This window comes from Oncorhynchus tshawytscha, linkage group LG05 (assembly GCF_018296145.1).
Source record: "Oncorhynchus tshawytscha isolate Ot180627B linkage group LG05, Otsh_v2.0, whole genome shotgun sequence".
NCBI classification, from domain to species: domain Eukaryota; kingdom Metazoa; phylum Chordata; class Actinopteri; order Salmoniformes; family Salmonidae; genus Oncorhynchus; species Oncorhynchus tshawytscha.
This window is the reverse complement of record NC_056433.1, coordinates 53467076-53491604: the sequence shown is the minus strand read 5'-3', so window position 1 is coordinate 53491604 and position 24529 is coordinate 53467076. Positions and strand designations below refer to the sequence as shown.

General features: G+C 42.5%; 1 protein-coding gene across 1 annotated transcript in view; it reads left to right on the top strand.

Moving 5' to 3' along the window:
- The window catches only part of LOC112250855 (DNA-directed RNA polymerase, mitochondrial), a 94611-nt gene that overhangs the window by 22858 nt on the left and 47224 nt on the right, over positions 1-24529 (top strand). The window contains exons 6-15 of the mRNA XM_024421341.2: positions 4960-5109; positions 11863-12030; positions 12349-12519; positions 12639-12878; positions 14388-15182; positions 15330-15452; positions 17617-17739; positions 19278-19457; positions 22690-22776; positions 23829-23942. Coding sequence (XP_024277109.1) covers positions 4960-5109; positions 11863-12030; positions 12349-12519; positions 12639-12878; positions 14388-15182; positions 15330-15452; positions 17617-17739; positions 19278-19457; positions 22690-22776; positions 23829-23942 — 2151 coding nt within the window. The remainder of the gene's footprint in view (positions 1-4959; positions 5110-11862; positions 12031-12348; positions 12520-12638; positions 12879-14387; positions 15183-15329; positions 15453-17616; positions 17740-19277; positions 19458-22689; positions 22777-23828; positions 23943-24529) is intronic.

The window sequence follows — 24529 nt, the reverse complement described above, 5'->3', positions numbered from 1 at the left end:
CTGAGCACTTGTTGGCTGCTTTTCCTTCACTCTGTGGTTTGACTCATCCCAAACCATCTCAATTTGGTTGAGGTCGGGTGATTGTGGAGGCCAGGTCATCTGATGCAGCACTCCATCACTCTCCTTGGTAAAATAGCCCTTACACCGCCTGGAGGTGTGTTGGGTAATTGTCCTGTTGAAAAACAAATGATAGTCCCACTAAAGCCCAAACCAGATAGGATAGCGTATCGCTACAGAATGCTGTGGTAGCCATGCTGGTTAAGTATGCCTTGAATTCTAAATAAATCACAGACCGTGTTACCAGCAAAGCACCCCCACACCATAACAGCTCCTCCTCCATGCTTTACGGTGGGAATCACACATGCGGAGATCATCCATTCACCCACACCGCGTCTCACAAAGACACGGCAGTTGGAACCAAAAATCGAAAATTTGGACTCCAGAACAAATGACAAATTTCCACCGGTCTAATGTCCATTGCTCGTGTTTCTTTGCCCAATCAAGTCTCTTCCTATTATTGATGTCCTTTAATAGTGATTTCTTTCTTTAAAACTTATGAATTAACCTAGGCCTACCATAGGCTTTCCGAAAGTACGCTATATGATAATGAATTGACAGGGAAAGTATGAGGGAGAGAGACAGCTATACAATTCGTATGAAATTGACTGTCATTAAAATGTATCAGCATTTCATTGGTCTATAAATTAAGAAAATATTCTGTATCAAATTATACCATGCCAGGTGGGAAAGGATTGGTGCGTTGTCCATTTGACACAACAGTAGGGCATTCTACGCCTCAGAGCCAGAACAATTTTGTCTACTGCTGTTGAATAATTTTTGAATAGTCACACATCCAACCTTTTTTTTTTAAGGAAGACTGATTAAAAAAAATAAAAAATACTTCCTGTGTAACTAACAGGGCTGGGTAGGGTGTACCAGGAGAGCATATTATCTATCATATCCAGAAAAGGTCAACAGAACACTGTGCAGCTGACTACATGTAAAACAGGTCAAACGACATACAGTTGAAGTCAGAAGTTTACACTTTACACATACACTTAGGTTGGGAGTCATTAAAACTTGTTTTTCAACCAATCCACACATTTCTTGTTAACAAACTATAGTTTGGTAAGTCGGTTAGGACATCTACATTGTGCATGACACAAGTAATCTTTCCAACAATTGTTTACAGACAGATTATAATTCACTGTATCACATTTCCAGTGGGTCAGAAGTTTACATACACTAAGTTGACTGTGCCTTTAAACAGCTTGGAAAATTCCAGAAAATGATGTCATGGCTTTAGAAGCTTCTGATAGGCTAATTGCCATCATTTGAGTCAATTGGAGGTGTACCTGTGGATGTATTTCAAGGCCTACCTTCAAACTCAGTGCCTCTTTGCTTGAAATCAAAAGAAATCAGCCAATTGTAGACCTGTACTGGTTCATCCTTGGGAGCAATTTCCAAACGCCTGAAGGTACCAGTTCATCTGTACAGACAATAGTACGCAAGTATAAACACCATGGGACCACGCAGCCTTCATACCGCTTAGGAAGGAGGCGCATTCTGTCTCCTAGAGACGAACGTACGTTGGTGCGAAAAGTGCAAATCAATCCCAGAACAACAGCAAAGGACCTTGTGAAGATGCTGGAGGAAACCGGTAGAAAAGTATCTATATCCACAGTAAAACGAGTCCAAAATCGACATAACCTGAAAGGCCGCTCAGCAAGGAATAGGCCACTGCTCCAAAACCACCATAAAAAAGCCAGACTACAGTTTGCAACTGCACATGGAAACAAAGATTGTACTTTTTGTAGAAATGTCCTCTGGTCTGCTGAAACAAAATTCAAACTGTTTGGCCATAATGACCATTGTTATGTTTGGAGGAAAAAAGGGGCGGCTCGCAAGCCGAAGAATACCATCCCAACCTTGAAGCACGGGGGTGGCAGCATCATGTTATGGTGGTGCTTTTCTGCATGAGGGACTGGTGCACTTCACAAAATAGATGGCATCATGATGAAGGGAAATTATGTTGAAGCAACATCTCAATACATCAGTCAGGAAGTTGAAGCTTGTTCACAAATGGGTCTTCCAAATGGACAATGACCCCGAGCATACTTCCAAAGTTATGGCTAAAGGACAACAGAGTCAAGGTATTGGTGTGGCCATCACAAAGCCCTGACCTCATCCTTTTGAGAATTTGTGGGCAGAACTGAAAAAGCGTGTGCGATCAAGGAGGCCTACAAACCTGACTCAGTTACACCAGCTCTGTCAGGAGGAATGGGCCAAAATTCACCCAACTTATTGTGGGAAGCTTGTGGAAGGCTACCTGAAACGTTTGAACCAAGTTAATCAATTTAAAGGCAATGCTACCAAATACTAATTGAGTGTATGTAAACATCTGACCCACTGGGAATGTGATGAAAGAAATAGACGCTGAAATAAATCCTTCTCTATACTATTATTCTGACATTTTACATTCGTAAAATAAAGTGGTGATCGTAACTGACCTAAAACAGGGGATTTTTTTACGAGGATTAAATGTTGGGAATTGTGAAAAACAGAGTTTTTAAATGTATTTGGCGAAGGTATATGTAAACTTCCGACTTCAACTGTAGGCTATACGTACCAAGTGGCATCCTATTCACTGTATAGTGCACTACTTTTGACCAGGGCCTTGGGGCTCTGGTCGAAAGTAGTGTACTAAATAGGGAATAGGCTAAGGTGCATTGCAAACACCAGAGGTCTGCAACATTTACAATCTGCTTCTGCTTTCATAATTGAGTACTGGCTGAGAGTGAGAGAGAGAGAGAGCGTTGTTGTTTACTCAGTGCCAAGGTTTCATAACACTGTCTCATGAGTAGTCTCAATTACTGTCGGCATAAGCTCGTTAAAATATTATTTGTGTAATGTACTATTTGGAATATGTATGAAGTTTTAGCAAATGCAGTTTGGTCTACTATTTAGACATTGTCATTGAAGATTTTGTGTTTTTATTCTTATAAAGCACACAGCCTTCTTAGTGGTCATTCATTTTGATTCCCTCTCCTGCCCTGGGCTGTGGCTTAGCTGACAGATAAGTCTTTGCCAGGGGCCCTTGAAAACAGACAGTGAGGAGGAGGAAGAGAAAGACAGTGGGAGAGGCGTGGTAGTTGTCCCATTCCAGCCTATGCTGAAAGCCGGGCATCGCATGACACTGCTCCCTCTCTGGACAATCTCACAGCCCCTGGGCAGCAACAAGCATCTGACTCACTTCTTCTCACGCAAACAACAATACACATGAACAAATGCTTATTATTCAGTCCCCTCTCTTGGCCCAGCATGAACTGCCATAGTCAAGCTGAAACACAATGTCTGAGACCTACACAGAGATGTGTCTATATACGTCAGTATATATCCTGTCATTTCTCAGCAGCAAAGCTTGCTCTTAAAAAAAGATTAAGAGCCCATCTACTCCACAGAGAAGGTAGTATTTTGCCATGATGTAGTGCAGCAGAGCCAATGCCCAAGTGATTTATCTCCTGGGTAACCTTTAGCTTTGTTTTGGCTGCGGTCCAATAGCGTGCAGTCTCTTCTCTTGAGGACAGATTTAGTGTTTGTCTCTTGGGTTAATAAAGCATCAACCCCTATGTAATGTGTTTTCTGATAATACCCAGTTGTCCTTGCACAGGCCACTGACATCCTCTTTCAATAATAAATGACAACATGTATAAGCACACCGGACCTCTCAGTATGTAGGCCTACTCAGTACCCTTCCTGCTGGACCACTTAGCCAGCTCTGTATTTATATAATGAGTGTATATGGGTTTTTTAATTGGGTGGCTTCCATACCTTTGGTGCTGGTTAAGCTTAAAGCAGCAGCACATAACGATATAAGCATAGTTACTTTTTAATTAGCCACAGGGAGGGTGATGGGATGGAAGGTCATTTGCATATCTACTGGCCGTTAAATTAAGGCTTTGTGAGTTTGGTTTGCATTAGTTTGTGCCCTCGTTTCCTCCATATTTGTCTCTGTCAGGTGACTGCAGGCACAGGGGGAATGATGGCATGGGCCTTAGTCCATTTTGTGCCATCACTCCAAGCACTATACACACCCACCCTGTTTGGCCAGTGGGCAAAAGGTCGCTGGTTCAAATCCCTGAGCCGACAAGGTGAAAAATCTGTTTGTGCTGTTGAGCAAGGCACTTAATCATAATTGCTCCAGGGTCGCCATTGAATGGCAGACCCTGTCTGTGTCCCCGCTCTCCGAGGGTGTCTCAGGGAGAGTGGGATATGCAAAAAACACATTTCCAATTCACACGCGTGTATTAACACCCACTTGTACATATGTGAAGTAGGACAAATATAAGTACACACCACACACACACAGAGAGAGAACTACATTGATGTTAAATGTGTTACCATCCAATTCTAGGTGTTAGCAATATCCACACTCCTATGGAAAGACGTATACTGTAGTTAGATTTTCACTTTGATCTCAGAAATGAAATGCCGATCGGTCAAGGTACCAGCTCACAGTAATACAATTTGATGGTGCACACAGGACATGACTACACGTTTTAACACCGAGCATAATGAGCCATTTGTTTTGCTTTATAGTCTTGTGGAGCTGAGCGTCTAGTGATAAAAGGCTGGGTAAGGCTCAGCACCCTGACCTGACAAAACCCTACCCATCAACACAGTCCCTCATTATTCAGCACACACACACATACCCTCTCTTTGGCCGGGATTGTACACACACACACATACACATTCCAAAATGTATCAAAGCAATGTGTGTATTCTCCACAAGGAAACATTGATGTACCAGAACTATTAAGTCTAATAATAGACTTTAGGTTTAATGTAGGCTCCCTTCTAGTGTGTCTCTCCTATGATGCAAGGTAATAGTCTCTCCCTGGAGATCCCAGTCTGTTTATGCCCCCCCCCCTTATCCTCTGCTCTGTCTGTGTGTTTCAGAGGGCAGATGCTAAATACCCCAAGATGGCCTTCAGCCTGGAGGAGCTGCAGGAGAGGTTCAGCCGTCAGCTGAGCATCGAGCAGGCCAGCACCATCACCATTCACTCTGTGGAGGCCATGAAGCCTGTCACCTCACACATGGCCAAGATGGTAAACAAACTGGCCACCTACACGTATAGTCTGGCCTAGCTGGAGTAACACTGAAATATACTACTATAATAATACATTATGGAATAGAAATACACTATAGTAATACAATATGGAATAGTAACACTGAAATATACTACTATAGTAATACAGTATGGAATAGAAATACACTAGGAATACAGTATGGAATAGAAATACACTAGGAATACAGTATGGAATAGAAATACACTAGGAATACAGTATGGAATAGAAATACAATATAGTAATACAGTATGGAATAGAAATACACTATAGTAATACAATATGGAATAGTAACACTGAAATATACTACTATAGTAATACAGTATGGAATAGAAATACACTATAGTAATACAGCATGGAATAGAAATACACTATAGAAATACAGTATGGAATAGAAATACACTATAGGATTACAGTATGGAATAGAAATACACTATAGGATTACAGTATGGAATAGAAATACACTATAGGAATACAGTATGGAATAGTAACACTGAAATATACTACTATAGTAATACAGTATGCAATAGAAATACACTATAGGATTACAGTATAGAATAGAAATACACTATAGTAATACAGTATGGAATAATAATACTGAAATATACTACTATACTAATACAGTATGGAATAGTAACACACTGAAATACACTATAGTTTATTGCCTGCACCTAGCAAACAGTTTTTTAAATTATTTGGAATGGCAAGCCAGGCAGAATTAAACGGGCCTATTTATATAATGAATATGAATTTGGAGGGCAGAAATGATTACATATTAAAGCATTAAACCTCTCACTAAAGGCTTCAGTCATACAAAAGTTATACTGAAATCCAAACTGGTTCTCTAATAAATTGGTAGGAATGTCTCACCCTATGTTCAAGAATGGCCTTTTTCCTTTTATTCAGATTTCAACCTCTCACTTTCAGTTATTTGAAAAGTAAATCATCTCCCAAATATGGTTAAACTAACCGTATTATTTGTTCTGTCTTTTCTGGTGGATTATATTGAAATTGCAACCAACTTTCTATGGTTTGTTTTAAAAATAGCAATATTTGAGATGATTTACTTTTCAAATAACGGAAAGTGAGAGGTTGGCCTTTTTCCTTTTATTCAGATTACATTCTTGAACATGAGACAGTTTTACTAATTTACTACTTTCAGTATAACTTTTGTATGACTGAAGCCTTTAGTGAGAGGTCTAGTGCTTTAATATTTAATCATTTCTGCCCTCCAAATTTATATTCATTATATAAATAGGCCAGTTTAATTCTGCCTGGCTTGCCGTTACAAATAATATATATTTTTTAATGATTTGCTAGGTGCAGGCAATAAACTAGAGTGTATTTTAGTGTGTTACTTTAAATATATTAATTTATTTAAAAAATATTATTAAAGAAGAAAAAAAAAGGTATAATCGTCATAAATTATATCATAAATAGGACTGGTGGAGTTATGTCACACATGCAGCTAACAAAAGCATATGGAAATGTCTGCTCTACCCAAAATTACAACCAACTATTTGCAGCGTTTCCGCAAAAATGGAAGAGGAAAGTGGAAGGGGGAAAAAGTAAGGAACCTGTCTGTCAGCCCTGCATTAAAGACCATAATTGGTTAAAGAAAATTGTGATAAATAAAAAAAGTATACCAGTTTAATTTATTAAGGACCAAGAAATTGACAGTCGTGCAGTATAGATTGCAAAATAGTTTGGAAGAGATTTTTGACGTACCATGGCACATGGTTTATGAACTGATACGCAAAATGATGCCAGATTCAAAACTTTGAATTTTACCATTTAAATTATTATATGAAATTCTTGCAACCAATATAATGTTATTTATATGGGGGATACAACCTTCCCAGCTCTGCAGATTTTGCTTCAAAGAGACAATCATTAGATCGTTTTAAAAAAAATACTATCCATATGTAGCTTGTTTTTGGTCATAGGTCCAGGAATGGCTGAAGAATTGCAATATTTACCTGGAGCTAACCCTGCAGATGGCACTACTGGGTGATCTGAAAAGTCAGTCAATCGATCAATAATATAATACTTTTAGCAACATTTTTTATTTTCAATTTACTGTCTGTAGAAACAATGAGAATAGAAAGGTTCAGAACTTTTGTGAAACATCACATCAGTTGAGAAATATATGGCAAATAGAAATCCAATATGGATTATGTTAAGAGATAGATGGGAGGGGTTGAATGGAGCTGAAGGTTGAGACTAATAACAACTAATAATAAATAGACTGTGTCCATAAAATGTATGTAGTATGTATAAGCTGGAAATACAGGCCTAAGGGTTGTTGTTCACTAGTTTACTCCAATTGGGGGAGGGGTGCTAGGGTTAGACAGTAATAAAAGAAAATATATATATTTTTAAAGTGTGTGTGTGTTTAAGCAATATAGCACGAGGGGGTGTGGTATATGGCCAATTTACCATGGCTACGGGCTGTTCTTAGGCACGACGCAAACCAACCTCAAAAAGCACTAATCGCTCAGCACTACCAATGACAAAATCATATATTTTCATGATGTTGATGTATTTTTTTTCATGTTCAGTCAGTGTCATCTGTGAGAAAAGTTTGTGTCCAGACTTCAGTCAAAACTTTGAACATTATGCATTGAGGCCACCAGACATCAGCTATATTATTCCTGCGATGTGTCCCTCTCCCCATATCTCAGTGGTCTGGGGCCAGGCATTGGCATTTACAGTTTAAACTCTCCCTGCATTTCCAGACAATGTTTCAGACTGGGAGCCGGAGGACGAGGGTCCCTGGTGGTCCTGCAACATTTACAGCAGGCAGAGCAGCATGATAATATATTGTAATGAGGCTCTCCTGAGGAGGGAGCTGAGTCACCTTTACAGGCCAGGCCAGCCTATCTGCTCGGTGTCAGCTGGGCTCTCTCCTCCTGGCATGGATGGGGAATATGACAGTCCCATGGATGGAAGGCTGACCTGGTTTTACAACCTGGCTGGAGACGTCTGTCCTCTCACCATCTCTGAATCTGAACACATACAGATGCACCAAATATATTGGCACCTTTCCATGATTCACTATTTCTTCTCAAATAAGTTTAAATTGAAAAACTTTGTTCACACGTGTATTTGTTTGATTTACAACTGCACAGGTCCCAAGAAATGTCATGTATTTCACCTGTGGTAAGTTGCAGGTGCCTACCGGGTAAAAATAGCCATTCAATCAGTTTTTCAAAGAGGAAACATATTATTCTGCTTCATTGATCTCCATTGAAAAGGTGCAAGGGTGCCAAACATTGTACAAAATATTAGGAACGCCTTCCAAATATTTTGTATTTATTGAGTTTTGTATTTATTATGGATCCTTTGGCAACAGCTACTCTTCCTGGGGTCCAACAAAATTAAGGCAGTTATATATATATTTTTAAACATTACAATACATCCACTGGCTTTACTCAAGGGGGGATATGCCAGTGGCATGTCGTTAGTAAAGATTTTAAAAAGTAAGGGGCCTAGACAGCTGCCCTGGGGAATTCCTGATTATACCTGGGGGTGGGGGTGCAGATGCAGGGTGGTATGCTGCTGGCTTAATAAGTGTACGTGCTTTTGGATGTCCTCCCCTTTAAGCGTGCTGAAAGTCTGTCAATTTGTTTACTGAAAATAGCATTGGATCTGGTCAAACACATCCAAATGGTTGGTAACAGGCTGATTGGTCGGCTATTACTTTTGCTTCCCTCCATGCCTGAGGGAACACATTTTCTAGTAGGCTTAAGTTGAAGATATGGCAAAAAGGAGTGGCAATATCGTCCGCTATTATCCTCAGTAATTTTCCATCCAAGTTGTCAGACCCGGTGGCTTTTTCACCTCTTACTTTCCACACTTACTTTACGGAATTCAAAATTACAATGCTTGTCTTTCATAATTTGGTCAGATATACTTGTGTAGTGTCAGCATTTGTTGCTGGCATGTTGTGCCTAAAGTTGCTAATCTTGCCAATAAAAAAAATATTAAAGTAGTTGGCAATATCAGTGGGTTTTGGGATGAATGAGTCATCTGATTCAATCAATCAATCAAATGTATTTATAAAGCCTTTTTACATCAGCCGATGTCACAAAGGGCTGTACAGAAACCCAGCCTAAAACCCCAAACAAACAAAACCCCAAGCATACACTCAATAGAAAGGCCAGACCCTAGGAAGAAACCTAGAGAGGAACAGGCTCTGAGGGGTGGCCAGTCATCTTCTGGCTGTGGCGGGTGGAGATTATAACAGAACAAGATGTTCAAACGTTCATAGATGACCAGCAGGGTCAGATAATAATAATCAGCGGAGTTTTCCTTTTTGCCCAAAATGTAATTTAAGGTGCTCCAAAGCCTTACTATCATTCTTTATGTAATTTATCTTTGTTTCATAGTATAGTTTATTCTTCTTTTTATTCAGTTTAGTCACCATTTCTCAATTTGCTGTACGTTTGCCAGTTGGTTGTACAGCCAGACCTCTTTTGCCATTTATTTAGCTTCACCCCTCTCAACCATACAGTTGCACCCACTTTTGCCATCAGAACAGCCTCAATTCGGCGGGAAATGGACTCTACAATGTATCGAAAGAGTTCCACAGGGATGCTGGTTAATGTTGACTCCAATGCTTCCCACAGTTGTCAAGTTGTCTGGATGTCCTTTGGGTGTTGGACCATTCTTGATACACACAGGAAACACGCGCTTGAGAAATTCAGCAGTGTTGCAGTTCTTGACACACTCAAACCTATGCACCTGGCACCTACTACCCAGGGTTTCCGTTAGGAAAATGTGTCGCCGGACATTTGTCCTGCAACATTTTAATTTACAGGAAATTTGAGAAATTTTCCGGACCCATATGCATTGGGTGCGTAAACCTGATTAGGGGGGTCCACCCATGGTACTCAGGATTGCATAAATCACATTTAGAATGGTAATTCATAAAAAACAGAACATGCAAGTCGACGAATTAGAAGCACAAGCATTACGCTACACTCGCAATAACATCTGCTAACCATGTGTATGTGACCAATAAAATTAGATTTGATTTGATGATGCTTACCGAATTCTGATGTGAACTTTGATGTGCATTAGACTAACTGGTTACATTTACTTTTCCTCGGCCAACAAGATGAGTAGCGAACAGCAAAATCACCAGCCTGTTTCAATCTACTATAGTAGAAAAGTTTAGGCTACTTATTCTATTGGTTAGCTTGTCGAGAAAGAAATAGACTGTTCCAAACAGACTCGGGGACAGTTGTGGGACAATATTCATACCAACATAAATAAAATAACACTAAAAAGAAATGTCTGATGCAACAGATCAGAATGTTTAGCTTAAAATGTTTATAAATTATTATTTCTTCACATTATAAGTGCAGCAATGCGCACAAAGCAGTAGGCTACGTGCAAATGTACGTTCCGTAATGCAATTAGTGGGAAACCACCTTTGTCATAAGGGCACTGCACATGCGAGCGGTTTCATGTGATAGAGATGAAAATATCCGTTAGAAATGTAGAATAGAGGAGATCTAATAGGCTACTTTGAAGCAAGGTAAGACATGCCTCAAAATATGTATTCAAATGTTCAGGTTTTAAACCATTGTTTTCAAAATGTGTGTGTGACGCACTGATGAAGCCTGTCTTCCATTTCCATTTTCAAAACAACTCAGAACTAGTTCTATCACTAGAAAATGGCTACAAAAAGACCCTCCCACAGTGACACAATGGATAGTGATTGTAAAAGAAATACACCATATGGAGCGTATGACCTTTGCTTTAAGAACTCAAGAGGACAGAGGTCAGGATTACTGGGAAAATTGGTATAAAAAAACAACAACTCAGAAATCTCTGACTTCCAACTTCGGTGCATTCAAGACTGGGAACTTGGCAAAAAAAACGAGCTCCGACTGGGAATTACAACTCCGCAACTCTGTCTAGAATGCCGATTTTCCTGACTTTAAGATCACTGACGTCATGATTTGACCTTTTATCTTTCCAAGTTCCCAGTTGTCTTGAAAGCACCACAAGATGCAGCAGCAGCAACATATTTTCCACTCAAAGGCTCTGTATCTGTATGCTGTACGCTTGTGATAAATAAGATGCATAACAAATATACTGTACACAAGCCTATTTAATTCCACTAAATTAATTTCTAGACAGATAAGCATGACCAGTCAAATATATTTCCATCATTGAATCGGCTAAAAAGCATTATTTCACAATGGGATTTTTTTTCTTTCTCCTGGACAATTGGCTGGCGCAAATTTTATTCATCGTCTTTAAAAATATATATTGGACAAAAGCTGGCTATTACCTAGCCCTGCTATTACCATGCCCTGTTCAAAGGCACTTAAATATTTTGTCTTGCCCATTCACCCTCTGAATGGCACACGTACACAATCCATGTCTCAATTGTCTTACGGCTTAAAAATCATTATTTAGCCTGACTCCTCTTCTGTATCTACACTGATTTGAAGTGGATTTAACAAGTGGCATCAATAAGGAGTCATAGCTTTCGCCTGGTAAGTCTATGTCATTGGAAGAGCAGGTGTTCCTCATGTTTTGTACACTCAATGTATTTGGCCTCAATTGTATGTGCTGAATACCACAGATACTACAGATCTAATTGTGTTTGTTGTTTAACCTTAAGTCAAATTTGTACTCATGTCCAGAGTGGATATAAGGCAGAACATGTTTTCATCCACACAAGACCATGCAGTGAGACCATGTTGTCTGTTTCAGCGGGACCTTCTGGCAGTGCAGCGGTTAGTGTGGCACAAAGCCCTGGTTGGGGCCCTGAGGGAGGGCAAGATAATCTTGGCCAGCAGCACCCAGAAAGCCGTCAGACTCAGCCTCTACCCCTACCTCTGTCTGCTGGATGAAAAGGACTATGTAGACATCATGATCCAGGTATATAACCCGCTGAATACTATCAGTATATTGGTGCTTGGGTCATACACACATCTGTTGTTTTAAATCTCACCTTTTTGAAAGGTGATGATCTGAATGATCCAAAGTTGAATTTGACTTCCCGCAATGTTCTGCGCTCGGATCCCTCAGATAAAACCCACTGAATCCCAGCAGTATCTATGACCTTGGGTCCTATAGACCTCTGTTGTATTTAGAGTTCAGGGTTGAGGTTTATTTAGCAACTATGTAGCATTGCATAAAATGTCATTCTATAAAATCCGGATAGTCCTAATCATGTTGCTCTTTGTCTGTGGTCAGAGTCTGTCCAACCTGCCTCCCAGTGGGGAGTCTCTCCACATCCTGGCCAAGGAGCTAGGCAACCGGGTTCACAACATGTTCTGCATCCGCATGAAGGGACACAATCAGATGGTGGACAAGCTTAGTCATATCTACAATGAATATACTGAGCTACTGGCCAAAGACTCTAAGGTATGACACTCCTCCACATCTGGTCTTTATCTGGTCTTTATCTGCATGCAATTAGAAGACGTATCAAATTATTGACCTACTGTTTGACTTAAAGAAAACCCCCTTACTGTGCCTTGCAGGAGTTTGACGTATTGCCTAGGGAGCGATGGTGGAAGCTGGAGGCGGAGCATAGCTCTGGTCCCTCCCTGCTGGGGGACGAGACCCACTGGCCTCACATGGTGGTGGTGGAGCTGGGTACCTACCTGGTGGACCTCATGGTCAAGCACATGAAAGTGAACAGCGACCTCCTCAACTCTGCCTACGACCGAAAGCTCATCCCTGTGCTCTACCACATGTACACCTTCCGCAGTAACAAACAGGTAAAGAATATACTAGAGTGGAATTGTTAGTTGAAGTGATTTTATGCCAGTTATTTTCTCCCAATTTATTCACCCAATTTCCCAGGGTTAGTGTTGGTTCCTCAGCTCATGCCTTAATCTTCACGTCGGCATTTATGAGCGAAATCGATCAGTAGTGCAGCAGTGAAAAGCAGCCAGAACATAACAGGTGACCTTGGTTTTGGACAGGGCTGTCTGTCATAGCTTCTCCATCTGTCTTCAGCTCTCCTCTCTCAGCTCAGCTCCCTCATATTACTCTCTGCCTGCATGGTCTGGCTCATAGGCATATGAATAATAAAACCGCTTTCCCTGCAAGAGTGGACGGCGGTGCAGTTGAGTAAGACGAATGGCTTCCAAACTAATCCTTTTTTTACTGTCCCCTTAATTGGCTGGCTGATTTACTGTCCTCGGATAACTGACAAGGAAATTAAGACACTTTCTATATTGTCCTCCGAGCCTCGTTCCTGGTGGGGGAAAAAAGCACCTGCCGGCATCTCAACCTGGTGGACTTGATGTGCTTTGACAGTGGAGTCCACTGTGGGTTTCGAAGCTTGTCTCTGGCCACCCATCCTTCTGCTGTTCTGGCTCAGAGGGATAGAGGGTAGGCCAGCAGGGGTGCAGCCTAATGATTTTACAGCATGCACAGTTAGGCTCTGCCTGGTTGATGGACTGAATCTGTTATAATATCTCTCTCTCTTTAGCTCTCTCTGTGCACTGTTGGTTATACTGTGGTGCTGTTCAATGCAGTTTCTGTCTGTCTGGGTTTGGATGGTGAAGCCTTTCAGGGAGTAGTTAGTTCATCTCCAGTTGTCACGTGATTAAAACCGCTATGAACTGGGTTCCCGAGTGGTGAAGCGGTCTAAGGCACTGCATCACAGTGATAGAGGCGTCACTACAGACCTGGGTTCGATCCCAGGCTGTGTCACAATCGGCCGTGATCGAGAGTGCCATAGGGCGGGGTGCAATTGGCCCAGCGTTGTCCGGGTTATGGGAGGGTTTGGCCGGGGGGGCTTTACTTGGCTCATTGTGCTCTAGCGAATCCTTGTAGCGGGCCGGGCGCCTGCAGGCTAACCTCGGTTGTCAGTTGAATGGCCTCGGTTGTCAGTTTCCTCCGACACATTGGTGCAGCTGGCTTTTGGGTTAAGCGGCCGGGAGTTAAGAAGCGGGTTTTGGTGGGTCATATTTCGGAGGACGCATGACTCGACCGTCGCCTTCTGAGCCTGTTGGGGATTTGCAGCAATGAGACCAGATTGAAATTGGGGAGGAAAATGGGGTAAAAAATAATAAATAAACCTTCTATGAACCAGACACCTTAGCTGAAGCAATGATTAATGTGTTGTTGTCTCAGCAAATAAGCCTGTCTCTTTTACTAAAGCTTAATTGAAACATTCAGCTCTGTTTTGAGCATATTTTTGATTGGTCTGGTACTGTATTTGTATGATCTGTATTTAATGTAATTAATTAGATCGCTTGTGATGTGATTGGCTCCAGGTCGGCTTCATCAAGCCGCACCCCATCCTGACGCAGATGCAGCAGGATGCCATGGACACCACGCTGACCTTTGACTCCTACGTGATGCCCATGCTGTGCCCGCCCGTGCCCTGGACCTCGGCTAAATTCGGTGCTTACCTCCTCACCCCCACCAAAATGATGCGCGCGGTGGAAGGCGCCAACCAGCATGAGATCCTGCTGGAGAAGTGCCAGGATGCTGACCTCCATGCCGTGCTGGACTCCCTCAACCAGCTGGGCAATGCAGCCTGGAGGATCAACCAGCCCCTGCTGGACATCATCATCTCCATCTTCAATGACAAGGGTAGCGAGAAGCTGGACGTTCCGCCGCCCAACTCTGAGGCTCCTAAGATTCCCCGCTACAACCAGCAGGACTCAGCCACCTTCACCTCAGCCGAGAAGGCCCACCTGAAGAGGGAGGTGGTTAATGCTAAGAAGAAGTGCAGTGAGATGCACAGCCTCAGGATGGACGCCCTCTATAAACTCTCCATCGCCAACCACATGAGGGACGAGGTCTTCTGGTTCCCCCACAACATGGACTTCCGCGGGCGCACCTACCCATGCCCACCCTACTTCAACCACCTAGGCAGCGATGTGACCAGGGCTGTCCTGGTGTTTGCGGAGGGGAAGCCCTTAGGGCCGGGCGGGCTGGAATGGCTGAAGATCCACCTGGTCAACCTGACAGGCTTGAAGAAACGCAGCTCGCTGGCAGGCAGGTTGGAGTACGCCAACTCCATCATGGATGACATCCTGGACTCTGCAGACAACCCCCTCATCGTCAGTCTGCTAACAATGTTTTCTGTTTCTTATCATACTGTTGGAGCTCGTAGATTGAGATTATTATTCTACCCACTGGGAGATAATCGAACCGTTGAGTAGTAATGTTGTGTATCTAGTACTGCATTGTCTATGTTTCCATGGCAGGGTAAGAAGTGGTGGCAGAATGCAGATGAACCCTGGCAAACCCTGGCCTGCTGTATGGAGATAGCCAACGCCGTCAGGTCACCTGACCCCACACACTTCATCTCCCACTTTCCTGTACATCAGGTAATGACGTTGACCTCTAACCCCTACCACTTGACCCTCCATGTAGATCTGAAAGGATTATATAGGTACAGTTGAAGTCAGAAGTTAACATACAGTTAGGTTGAAGTCATTAAAACTCGTTTTTCAAACACTCCACACATTTCTTGTTAACAAACTATAGTTTTGGCAAGTCGGTTAGGACATCTACTTTGTGCATGACACAAGTTATTTTTCCAACAATTGTTTACAGACAGATTATTTCACTTATAATTCACTGTATCACAATTCCAGTGGGTCAGAAGATTACATACACTATGTTGACAGTGGCATTTAATCAGCTTGGAACATTCCAGAAAATGATGTCATGGTTTTAGAAGCTTCTGATGGGCGAATTGACACTATTTGAGTCAATTGGAGGTCTATCTGTGGATGTATTTCAAGGCCTACCTTCAAACTCAGTGCCTCTTTGCTTGACGTCATGGGAAAATCAAAAGGAATCAACCTCTGAAAAAAATTTGTTGACCTCCACAATTCTGGTTCATCCTTGGGAACAATTTCCAAATGCCTGAAGGTACCACTTTCATCTGTACAAACAATAGTACGCAAGAATAAACACCATGGGACCACGCAGCCGTCATACCGCTCAGGAAAGAGACGCGTTCTTTGGTGCGAAAAGTGCAAATCAATCACAGAACAACAGCAAAGGACCTTGTGAAGATGCTGGAGGAAACAGGTACAAAAGTATCTATATCCACAGTAAATCTAGTCCTATATCGACATAACCTGAAAGGCCGCTCAGCAAGGAAGAAGCCACTGCTCCAAAACCGACATCAAAAAGCCAGACTACGGTTTGCAACTGCACATAGGGACAAAGATTGTACTTTTTGTAGAAATGTCCTCTGGTCTGATGAAACAAAAATAGAACTGTTTGGCCATAATGACCATCATTATGTTTGGAGGAAAAAGGGGGATGCTTGCAAGCCGAAGAACACCATCCCAAACGTGAAGCACGGGGTGGCAGCATCATGGTGTGGGGATGCTTTGCTGCAGGAGGGACTGTTGCACTTCACAAAATAGATGGCATCATGAGGAAAGAAAATGATGTGCATATATTGAAGCAACATCTCAAGACATCAGTCAGGAAGTTAAAGCTTGGTCGCAAATGGGTCTTCCAAATGGACAATGACCCCAAGCATACTTCCAAAGTTGTGGCAAAATGGCTAAAGGACAACAAAGTCAAGGTATTAAAGTGGCCATCACAAAGCCCTGACCTCAATCCTATAGAAAATGTGTGGACAGAACTAAATAAGCCTACAAACCTGACTCAGTTACACCAGCTCTGTCAGGAGGAATGGGCCAAAATTCAACCAACTTATAGTGGGAAGCTTGTGGAAGGCTACCCAAAACGTTTGACCCAAGTTAATCAATTTAACAGCAATGCTACCAAATACTAATTGAGTGTATGTAAACTTCTGACCCACTGGGAATGTGATGAAGGAAATAAAAGCAGAAATAAATAATTCTCTCTACTATTATTCTGACATTTCACATTCTTAAATTAAAGTGGTGGTCCTAACTGACCTAAGACAGGGAGTCTTTACTAGGATTAAATGTCAGGAATAGTGAAAAACTGAGTTTAAATGTATTTGGCTAAGGTGTATGTAAACTTCCGACTTTAACTGTAGGTGTAAGCAATATGGCCATCCAGCCTAAATGATGTGTTCAGACATCAGTTAGCTGTCTGTTGGCTGGGCTCTGGCTGTGTAATAGAGCCAGTGGTAGAGCAATCTGCAGGGGTAAGCACAATCGGTGCCCAGTTAAAACCTCACAAAGAGCTGAGCAGCCCATTGACCTGGTCTTTCTCTGCTGCTTCAGGACTCCATCCATGGCCACGGTTAATCTTTTATTTGCCACTCCAATAAAAGTTGCTTGCTTATTTGCTCTCTATTTTCCTTTCTATTATTTTCGAGTCTCTCTGTCTCTGTGTGAGAAGTCAAGGTACAGATGTCTTTTGGACTGAGCGTAGTAATTTGACTGGCACTTAATTGTCTGTTACTCTAGCCTCGGAAAAATTGTTAAATGAAACGAATGCTGCCAGCAGTATCACACCGCCTACTCGACTCCATCCACCAGTTTTGTGATCTGTTATAGTGTTGCATCTCTCTCTCTCCCTCCTCTCTCTCAGGATGGCTCGTGTAACGGCCTGCAGCACTATGCAGCCCTGGGTCGAGACGTGATTGGTGCCACCTCTGTGAACCTCATTCCCTGTGAGGTGCCCCAGGATGTCTACAGCGGGGTGGCACAGCAGGTCAGTCAGCCTGGGCACCAGAGGGCGCAGTGGGCAGGGGTTCTAGTTAATGCTGGGGTGGTTGAATCACCCTTCCCTTACCACCTGATTCAGATGGGTTGGGTTAAATGCGGAAGACACATTTCAGTTGAATGCATTGTAGTAAAACCCTTTCCCTTATACTGTAGTAATAACACTAGCAGTCAAAACAGCTTGGCTGTAATGCCCAAATTCATGTTCTATTTATCTTCCTATGTCCTTGATGAGTGTCTTATTATTGAGCTTCTTTATTCATTTACTTGGGTGGTTGGACTCCTAGAGAATGACAGTCTACTTGTTATTTTTCCTTAGCACAGTCTATAATAACAGCACCTGCTCTCCTCAGCCTTACGTCAGGCTTACTTTGCCTCTTTGCCCCAGAGCTCCTCTTTGCCCCAGAGCTCCTCTTTGCCCCAGAGCTCCTCTTTGCCCCAGAGCTCCTCTTTTCCCCAGAGCTCCTCTTTGCCCCAGAGCTCCTCTTTGTCCCAGAGCTCCTCTTTGTCCCAGAGCTCCTCTTTGCCCCAGAGCTCCTCTTTGTCCCAGAGCTCCTCTTTGCCCCAGAGCTCCTCTTTGCCCCAGAGCTCCTCTTTGTCCCAGAGCTCCTCTTTGTCCCAGAGCACCTCTTTGTCCCAGAACTCCTCTCTGCCCAAGAGCTCCTCTCTGCCCAAGAGCTCCTCTTTGCCCAAGAGCTCCTCTTTGCCCAAGAGCTCCTCTTTGCCCAAGAGCTCCTCTTTGTCCCAGAGCTCCTCTTTGTCCCAGAGCTCCTCTTTGCCCAAGAGCTCCTCTTTGCCCAAGAGCTCCTCTTTGCCCCAGCTCCTACAGCCCAAGGATTCTGCTCTGAACAAGCGTCTCATTTTAAGGGGAAATAATTTTAGGCTAATAGTGAGCCTATTGATTTTAGCACTGGTGGGAGTGGAGAGTGTTTATGCTGTGATAAAAAAGCACAGTGCGGCCATGCCAAAAACATCAAGCCTCATTTAACTGGAGCAGCAGAGTACATTGAGGAGTTCTCAATGAGCTGGGCTGCCCGTCAGAATAGTGCTGTGTCAGTGCTCTCTGCTCTCTCCTACCTCATTGTCCACTCACCCCTGGGAGCTCTGATTAGAAAGCAGCTGATGAAATCATCTCCGCTCTGAGTCCTAGGGAGGAGAAACACCTCCTGTACACACAGGGCCCCAATCATCCAGGTTACAATGTTTACAGGAAGTATACACCCGGTGTAACTTTAAAGTGATTGCAGTTCATTGATTCAGACTGTACACTTGTATAACTAGTACAGCAGGTTCTGTATAGGCTATACAGCAAAGTGCTGCTAAAGCAATTGCTCTATTGAGGCAGTGTCGCAGGCACTGACAGTCTAAATCATTGTATTGTCTATAGCACACTGAGTCAATGTGGTGCTCTTATGCTCCCAAATGATGCTCTGTGCCTGTCAGTCAGTGAATGATACTATTGTGAGTCAGTGCGATTCCCTTTGGACAAGATGACAATGTGTTTGGTGCTCTCTGTGGGTTTTATAGGTGGAGGAGTTCCGTGTGCGGGATGCTGAGAAGGGTCTGAAGATCGCCCAGGTGCTGGAGGGCTTCATCAGCAGGAAGGTGGTGAAGCAGACGGTGATGACGGTGGTGTACGGGGTGACGCGCTACGGAGGACGCCTCCAGATAGAGAAGAGGCTCAAGGAGATTGATGACTTCCCCAAGGTAAGGCCTACGAGTAGCCTCCAGGACCCCGGGGGGGACAATAAAGATTGGTTCCATTTATCCATCCTCGGGTGTGGGCTAAGCTATACCATTATACTAGTGTGTACCGATACCACGATAGTATCACGGTACCAAAACGTCATGATACTTATGATACCAGCATTTTAGAATACCGTAGTACCATTTCATATGATACTACCAACATTTCGTCCCCTACTGATCTAAAGAACCTGCTGGCGCCTGTTATGAAATGTTTATATATTCAGTTGATTTGAAGCAACAGCCACCAGTCTCTGGTATGCGCCGGTCCAATAATATCCACTTCACTTTCATGTTGCAACTGTAATCGGCCAGCAGTATCCCCTTCCAGCCATCACTCACATGCCTCTCTCTGTCCAAACTTCCTGCACATCTGTTCCTCCATCAGTTTTGTAAATATCATTTAGGGGATGCAGACCCTGATGAGTCTTCTGGTGTTACATTGGAGCAGAGCGTACAAAGTTGGCATCATTTCATTGACTGTTACCAAGAGCACAGGCTAGTCTTAGTAAGGTTCACTGTCATGCGCAGCCTCTGAGTGCCAGAGAGGGGAAATGGACAGGCATGCTTGCAGCTTTACAGCAAAGAAATGGCTCGTCTCTAGCTTAAACGGTTACGAAGAATATGAGCCATAATAACGGAGATAACTTTTATAACTAGACAAGTCAGTTAAGAACAAATTCTTATTTACACTGACAGCCTACCAGGGAACAGTGTGTTAACTGCCTTGTTCAGGGGCAAAACGACAGATCTTTACCTTGTCTGCTCAGGGATTCGATCCACCAACCTTTCGGTTACTGTTCCTGTGCTCAAACCACTAGGTTACCTTCCACCCCTTCTACACCATTTGACCACTTCAAATCCCCAAAGAGAGCTGTTGTTGGTTTTATGATGTCACTATGAACTTTCTAGATGAATACTTAACAGTATTATATAACAATCTCCTATATCATATGACTGTGTTACGAGAAATGGCATACACAGCGATACATTCCCGTGTGTCATACTGATGACTGATGTCATTCACTGTATATCCGTCTATGATAGCCATTGATTTTATTGATCTTTAGGTACCTCACACAAGCACGTAGGCCTGTTATAATACAGTAACAAGGGTGCAACTTTCAGGGGGGACATGTCCCCACCCCCCAACTTTCAGAAATTCAATTTCTGTCCCCCCCTAGAGTTTCTTTTCTCATAGCCAGAGAGATGTTAACACTTGTAATTAGTTCAACAGGGAATCTGGGAGCAGTGTAATGGGAAATTATTACTACAGTGAAACGAACGGCAGGGGAAACCGTCTGATCACACTGAGATTTATATACCACTGTAATGTGACGATCGTACTTCTCATAACCTTTTAGTTCAACGCAGCAATATCACCATGAATTTAATACCCCTATTCTCAGTCAAATTCTATGCCAAAATCATTGATACCTATACAAATGGTAATTGTCTCATCATAACCTACTGTATTATGGTAATTGAAAACAGTATGGAGAAAGCCCCCCCCAGTTGATACAATCATACAGTTGAGTATGTAAATGTAGTGGTTGGGATGTCATTAGTTACAGTGGTGTCAGGGGTAATGAGAGTGCTGATGGCAGTTCCGTGGCAGTTCCGTGGCCTCACAGCCTGTCTAAGGGGCCCTGCTGTGGTAGGGTACAGTTAAACCTCTGTGCTCCCCCAACAGCAGAACTGGGAAGGAGTTGGGATAGACAGGCAGCAGCTGGGAGCTTGTGGCACCACACACACTGATATCCATTTTTTGTTTCTGCTTATAATTTCCGGCATTTTGGTAGGCTATGTGTTAGTCGACTTGTCTATAACTAGATGGGGCTTCTCTTTTGTCATTATGTTGCCCTAGAAGACTAAATAAACCTTTGCTCAACAGGATAATGTAATATATTAATATATATATTAATATATACATTTTTCAATTGAGTTGAAATTGGTAAAGTTTTCTCTGTCATCTTTCGCAGAGCAAAATAATTCAATAATGCAACAAAAAAACAGGAAAGACTTTCTGTGCAAAATGTCCAAATGACATCCGTTTAACCGGTGGTAAGGAGAAAGAAAGCTGTGAAAACGACCCACCGATTTCAGTTCGGCTTAGATGCATATTTTATGTGGTTAAAATACTATCCGATTTTATGACGCTGTTATGATAAAGACAGCACCTCTGCAGATGGTATATAACTGAGCATTGCATTCTCTCAAGATGCAGAAATAAAGATATCATATTTCTCCAGTCCAGTCCAAATTTTGCCTACATTTGGTGTATCATTTTACTCGAAGAAATGCTTAATTCTGCAGGAGTTATTATTGAGACTACTGCCTTATTTGCACAGGACTAGTATTACTAGAGAACGTTCTTTCTCTTTTTTCTATCATTTTACAGATATAACGGAAGGCTGGAGTTTTTTTCTACGTGTGAAGATATTTCAACAAGTCCAGGCGATAACCGGCTACACTGATATCTCGAGCTTGGTTACCAAGTTTCTAAACCTTACCAAACCATATTTGATATGGTGTCGCCATTATATTTGAAATGAGCAAGTGTGATGATAATCATTAGGATATTTTAGCGATCTGCATTCTATAGAATTAGAATAATCATTCTATTTCCATGATTCCAACAGTTCATCCAAGGGTTTTGCTCTAAATCGCAACATTTTGTTAAAAATAAAGCCTTGATTATTTGCCCATATCTTGCAGCCCTACGTGGCAGTGTGGAAATTATCTCAAATGAGTGCAGGAAATACAGAAATATATGAAAATACAGCAAATTATTTTTGGTTGAATTGAACAGTATAAAACAATCAGAAGGGAGACAGACCCATTGTAATCACTTAGAATGTATGTGTTGCCACCCTAGGGTCACACGCTACTCCTAAAGCAAATGTAGAACTTTTATTATTCAAAAACGTTAAATATTGTAATTCCGTCCAATTTAAAAAAATTAATTTAAAAAAAGTGATATGATATTTTGGCCATATCGCCCATCCCTAATACATGTATCAACCCATTAATTGTATTGAACAGACCATCATTTACCTTGTGGAGTTCCTCAGGGTTCTGTACTTGGTCCTTTTACTCTTTTTGAATATGTGCAAATAAATGTGTATATAGATGTGCTCGATTTGGATATATGTATTGTCCTGCCATTGAGATGTGTGTGTTGTGATTGCAGGAGTATGTATGGGATGCCTCTCACTACCTGGTCCACCAGGTGTTCAGCAGTCTGAAGGAGATGTTCACCGGCACTAGAGAGATCCAGGTACATGACACACATTACAAATATATCCATTTACCTGCTGCATATGCCGTCTCCACAGTTCAACTAGCGCACAAAATGAGTGTGTGAACTTATTATTAACGACTAATTTACTTTACTATTAGCGCAAAAGCCGTGCTCGTTCATAATTTTCATTCCCTTTATAGTTCACATACATTTAGGACGACATTCACCAGCACCTGGTACGGTCTCATAAATTAAAACCATAGGATAGAGAATGATCAGGGTATCTTAAGGACCCACCACCCACTGTTTCTATTAGCTCACCAGGGGGTGAGGGCAGACATGAAATATCCCCCCTTCGCCTCGCCACCTGCTCCCGGTTCATCTCTAAATGGGTCGGGTCCTGCTGGGTCTGCACAGCAGTGGCTCAAGGAGAGAGCAGCAGTGGTTAAGTACATGATCAATCCCTCTCTCCTCTTCCTCTCCTCTCTGCCTGGGTAAGGGAGGAGAAATATGAGCGAGGGAGGGAGAAAGAGGGCCACAAGGAACACAGACAGTCTGATGAATGGGCAGTGGATGATGACCTCTGGGACGCTAATATGGCTTCCATTCCTAGACAGTGAATCTGTGTGAGAGAGAGAGAGCGTGAACAGACTTAGCAACAGCCAGCCCAGCACTGTAATGTGTCTAGTGTAGTGTTCTACTGTCTGCAAGCAACAACTGTCCACCTGTTTATACAAAAAGGATCCATCTGTTGGCACTGGATAGAACTAATCACGGAAGAAGCTGCATCTAAGTTTAAACTGATCATACTTTCAAGCTGCTGAGTGAATGTAATATGTCTATTTTCTAAAAGCAATTTCACAAACATCCTAATTTGAGCAGAACATAGTCCATATGTACTCACCAGTCAACAGTAGATGACGAAAGTGATTTGAATCCCCTAGCTCTGATGTGTATCTACAGTAGCTGGCAGCAGAGCAGTTGCATGCTGTGACCTGTGAGTGGTGTTTTAAGTGTCCTACTTAAATTTCACTGAGTGACCACCTCTCCTCCAATTAGCTAACCCGTGGCGGGGCCCTCTGTTTCAGGACTGGCTGACGGAGAGCGCCAGGCTCATCTCTAAGTCGGGCAGCACGGTAGAGTGGGTGACACCCCTGGGCCTTCCCATCATCCAGCCCTACCACCGCAGCCGGACACAGATGGTAAGAGTAAATGTCACTTACTCTAGATACTTAAGATGTTGCTTAGTTGGAGCTCAGAGAAGCATAAAGAAATAAGTATATATTGAACATCTTACACCCAAGCGGTGATCCTTTCTTTGTGTCCTACTACACTTGTGTTTACAGCAAAGGCACCCTGTGCTGCTGCACTGTTATACAAGCTCATACATGTCAACTTTGCCCTTTTCAAAGAAAATATGTGCATATTTATACAATATACAGTACCAGTCAAAGTTTGGACACACCTACTCATTGTGTCAAGTTGGCTGGATGTCCTTTGGGTGGTGGACCATTCTTGATACACACGGGAAACTGTTGAGCGTAAAAAACCCAGCAGCGCTGCGGTTCTTGACACAAACCGGTGCGCATGGTAGCTACTACCATACCCCGTTCAAAGACACTTCAATTGTTGTCTTGCCCATTCACCCTCTGAATACACAATTCATGTCTCAATTGTCTCCAGGCTTAAAAATCCTTCTTTAACTCATCCCCTTCATCTACACTGATCGAAGTGAATTTATCAAGTGACATCAATAAGGGATCATAGATTTCAACTGGTCAGTACATGT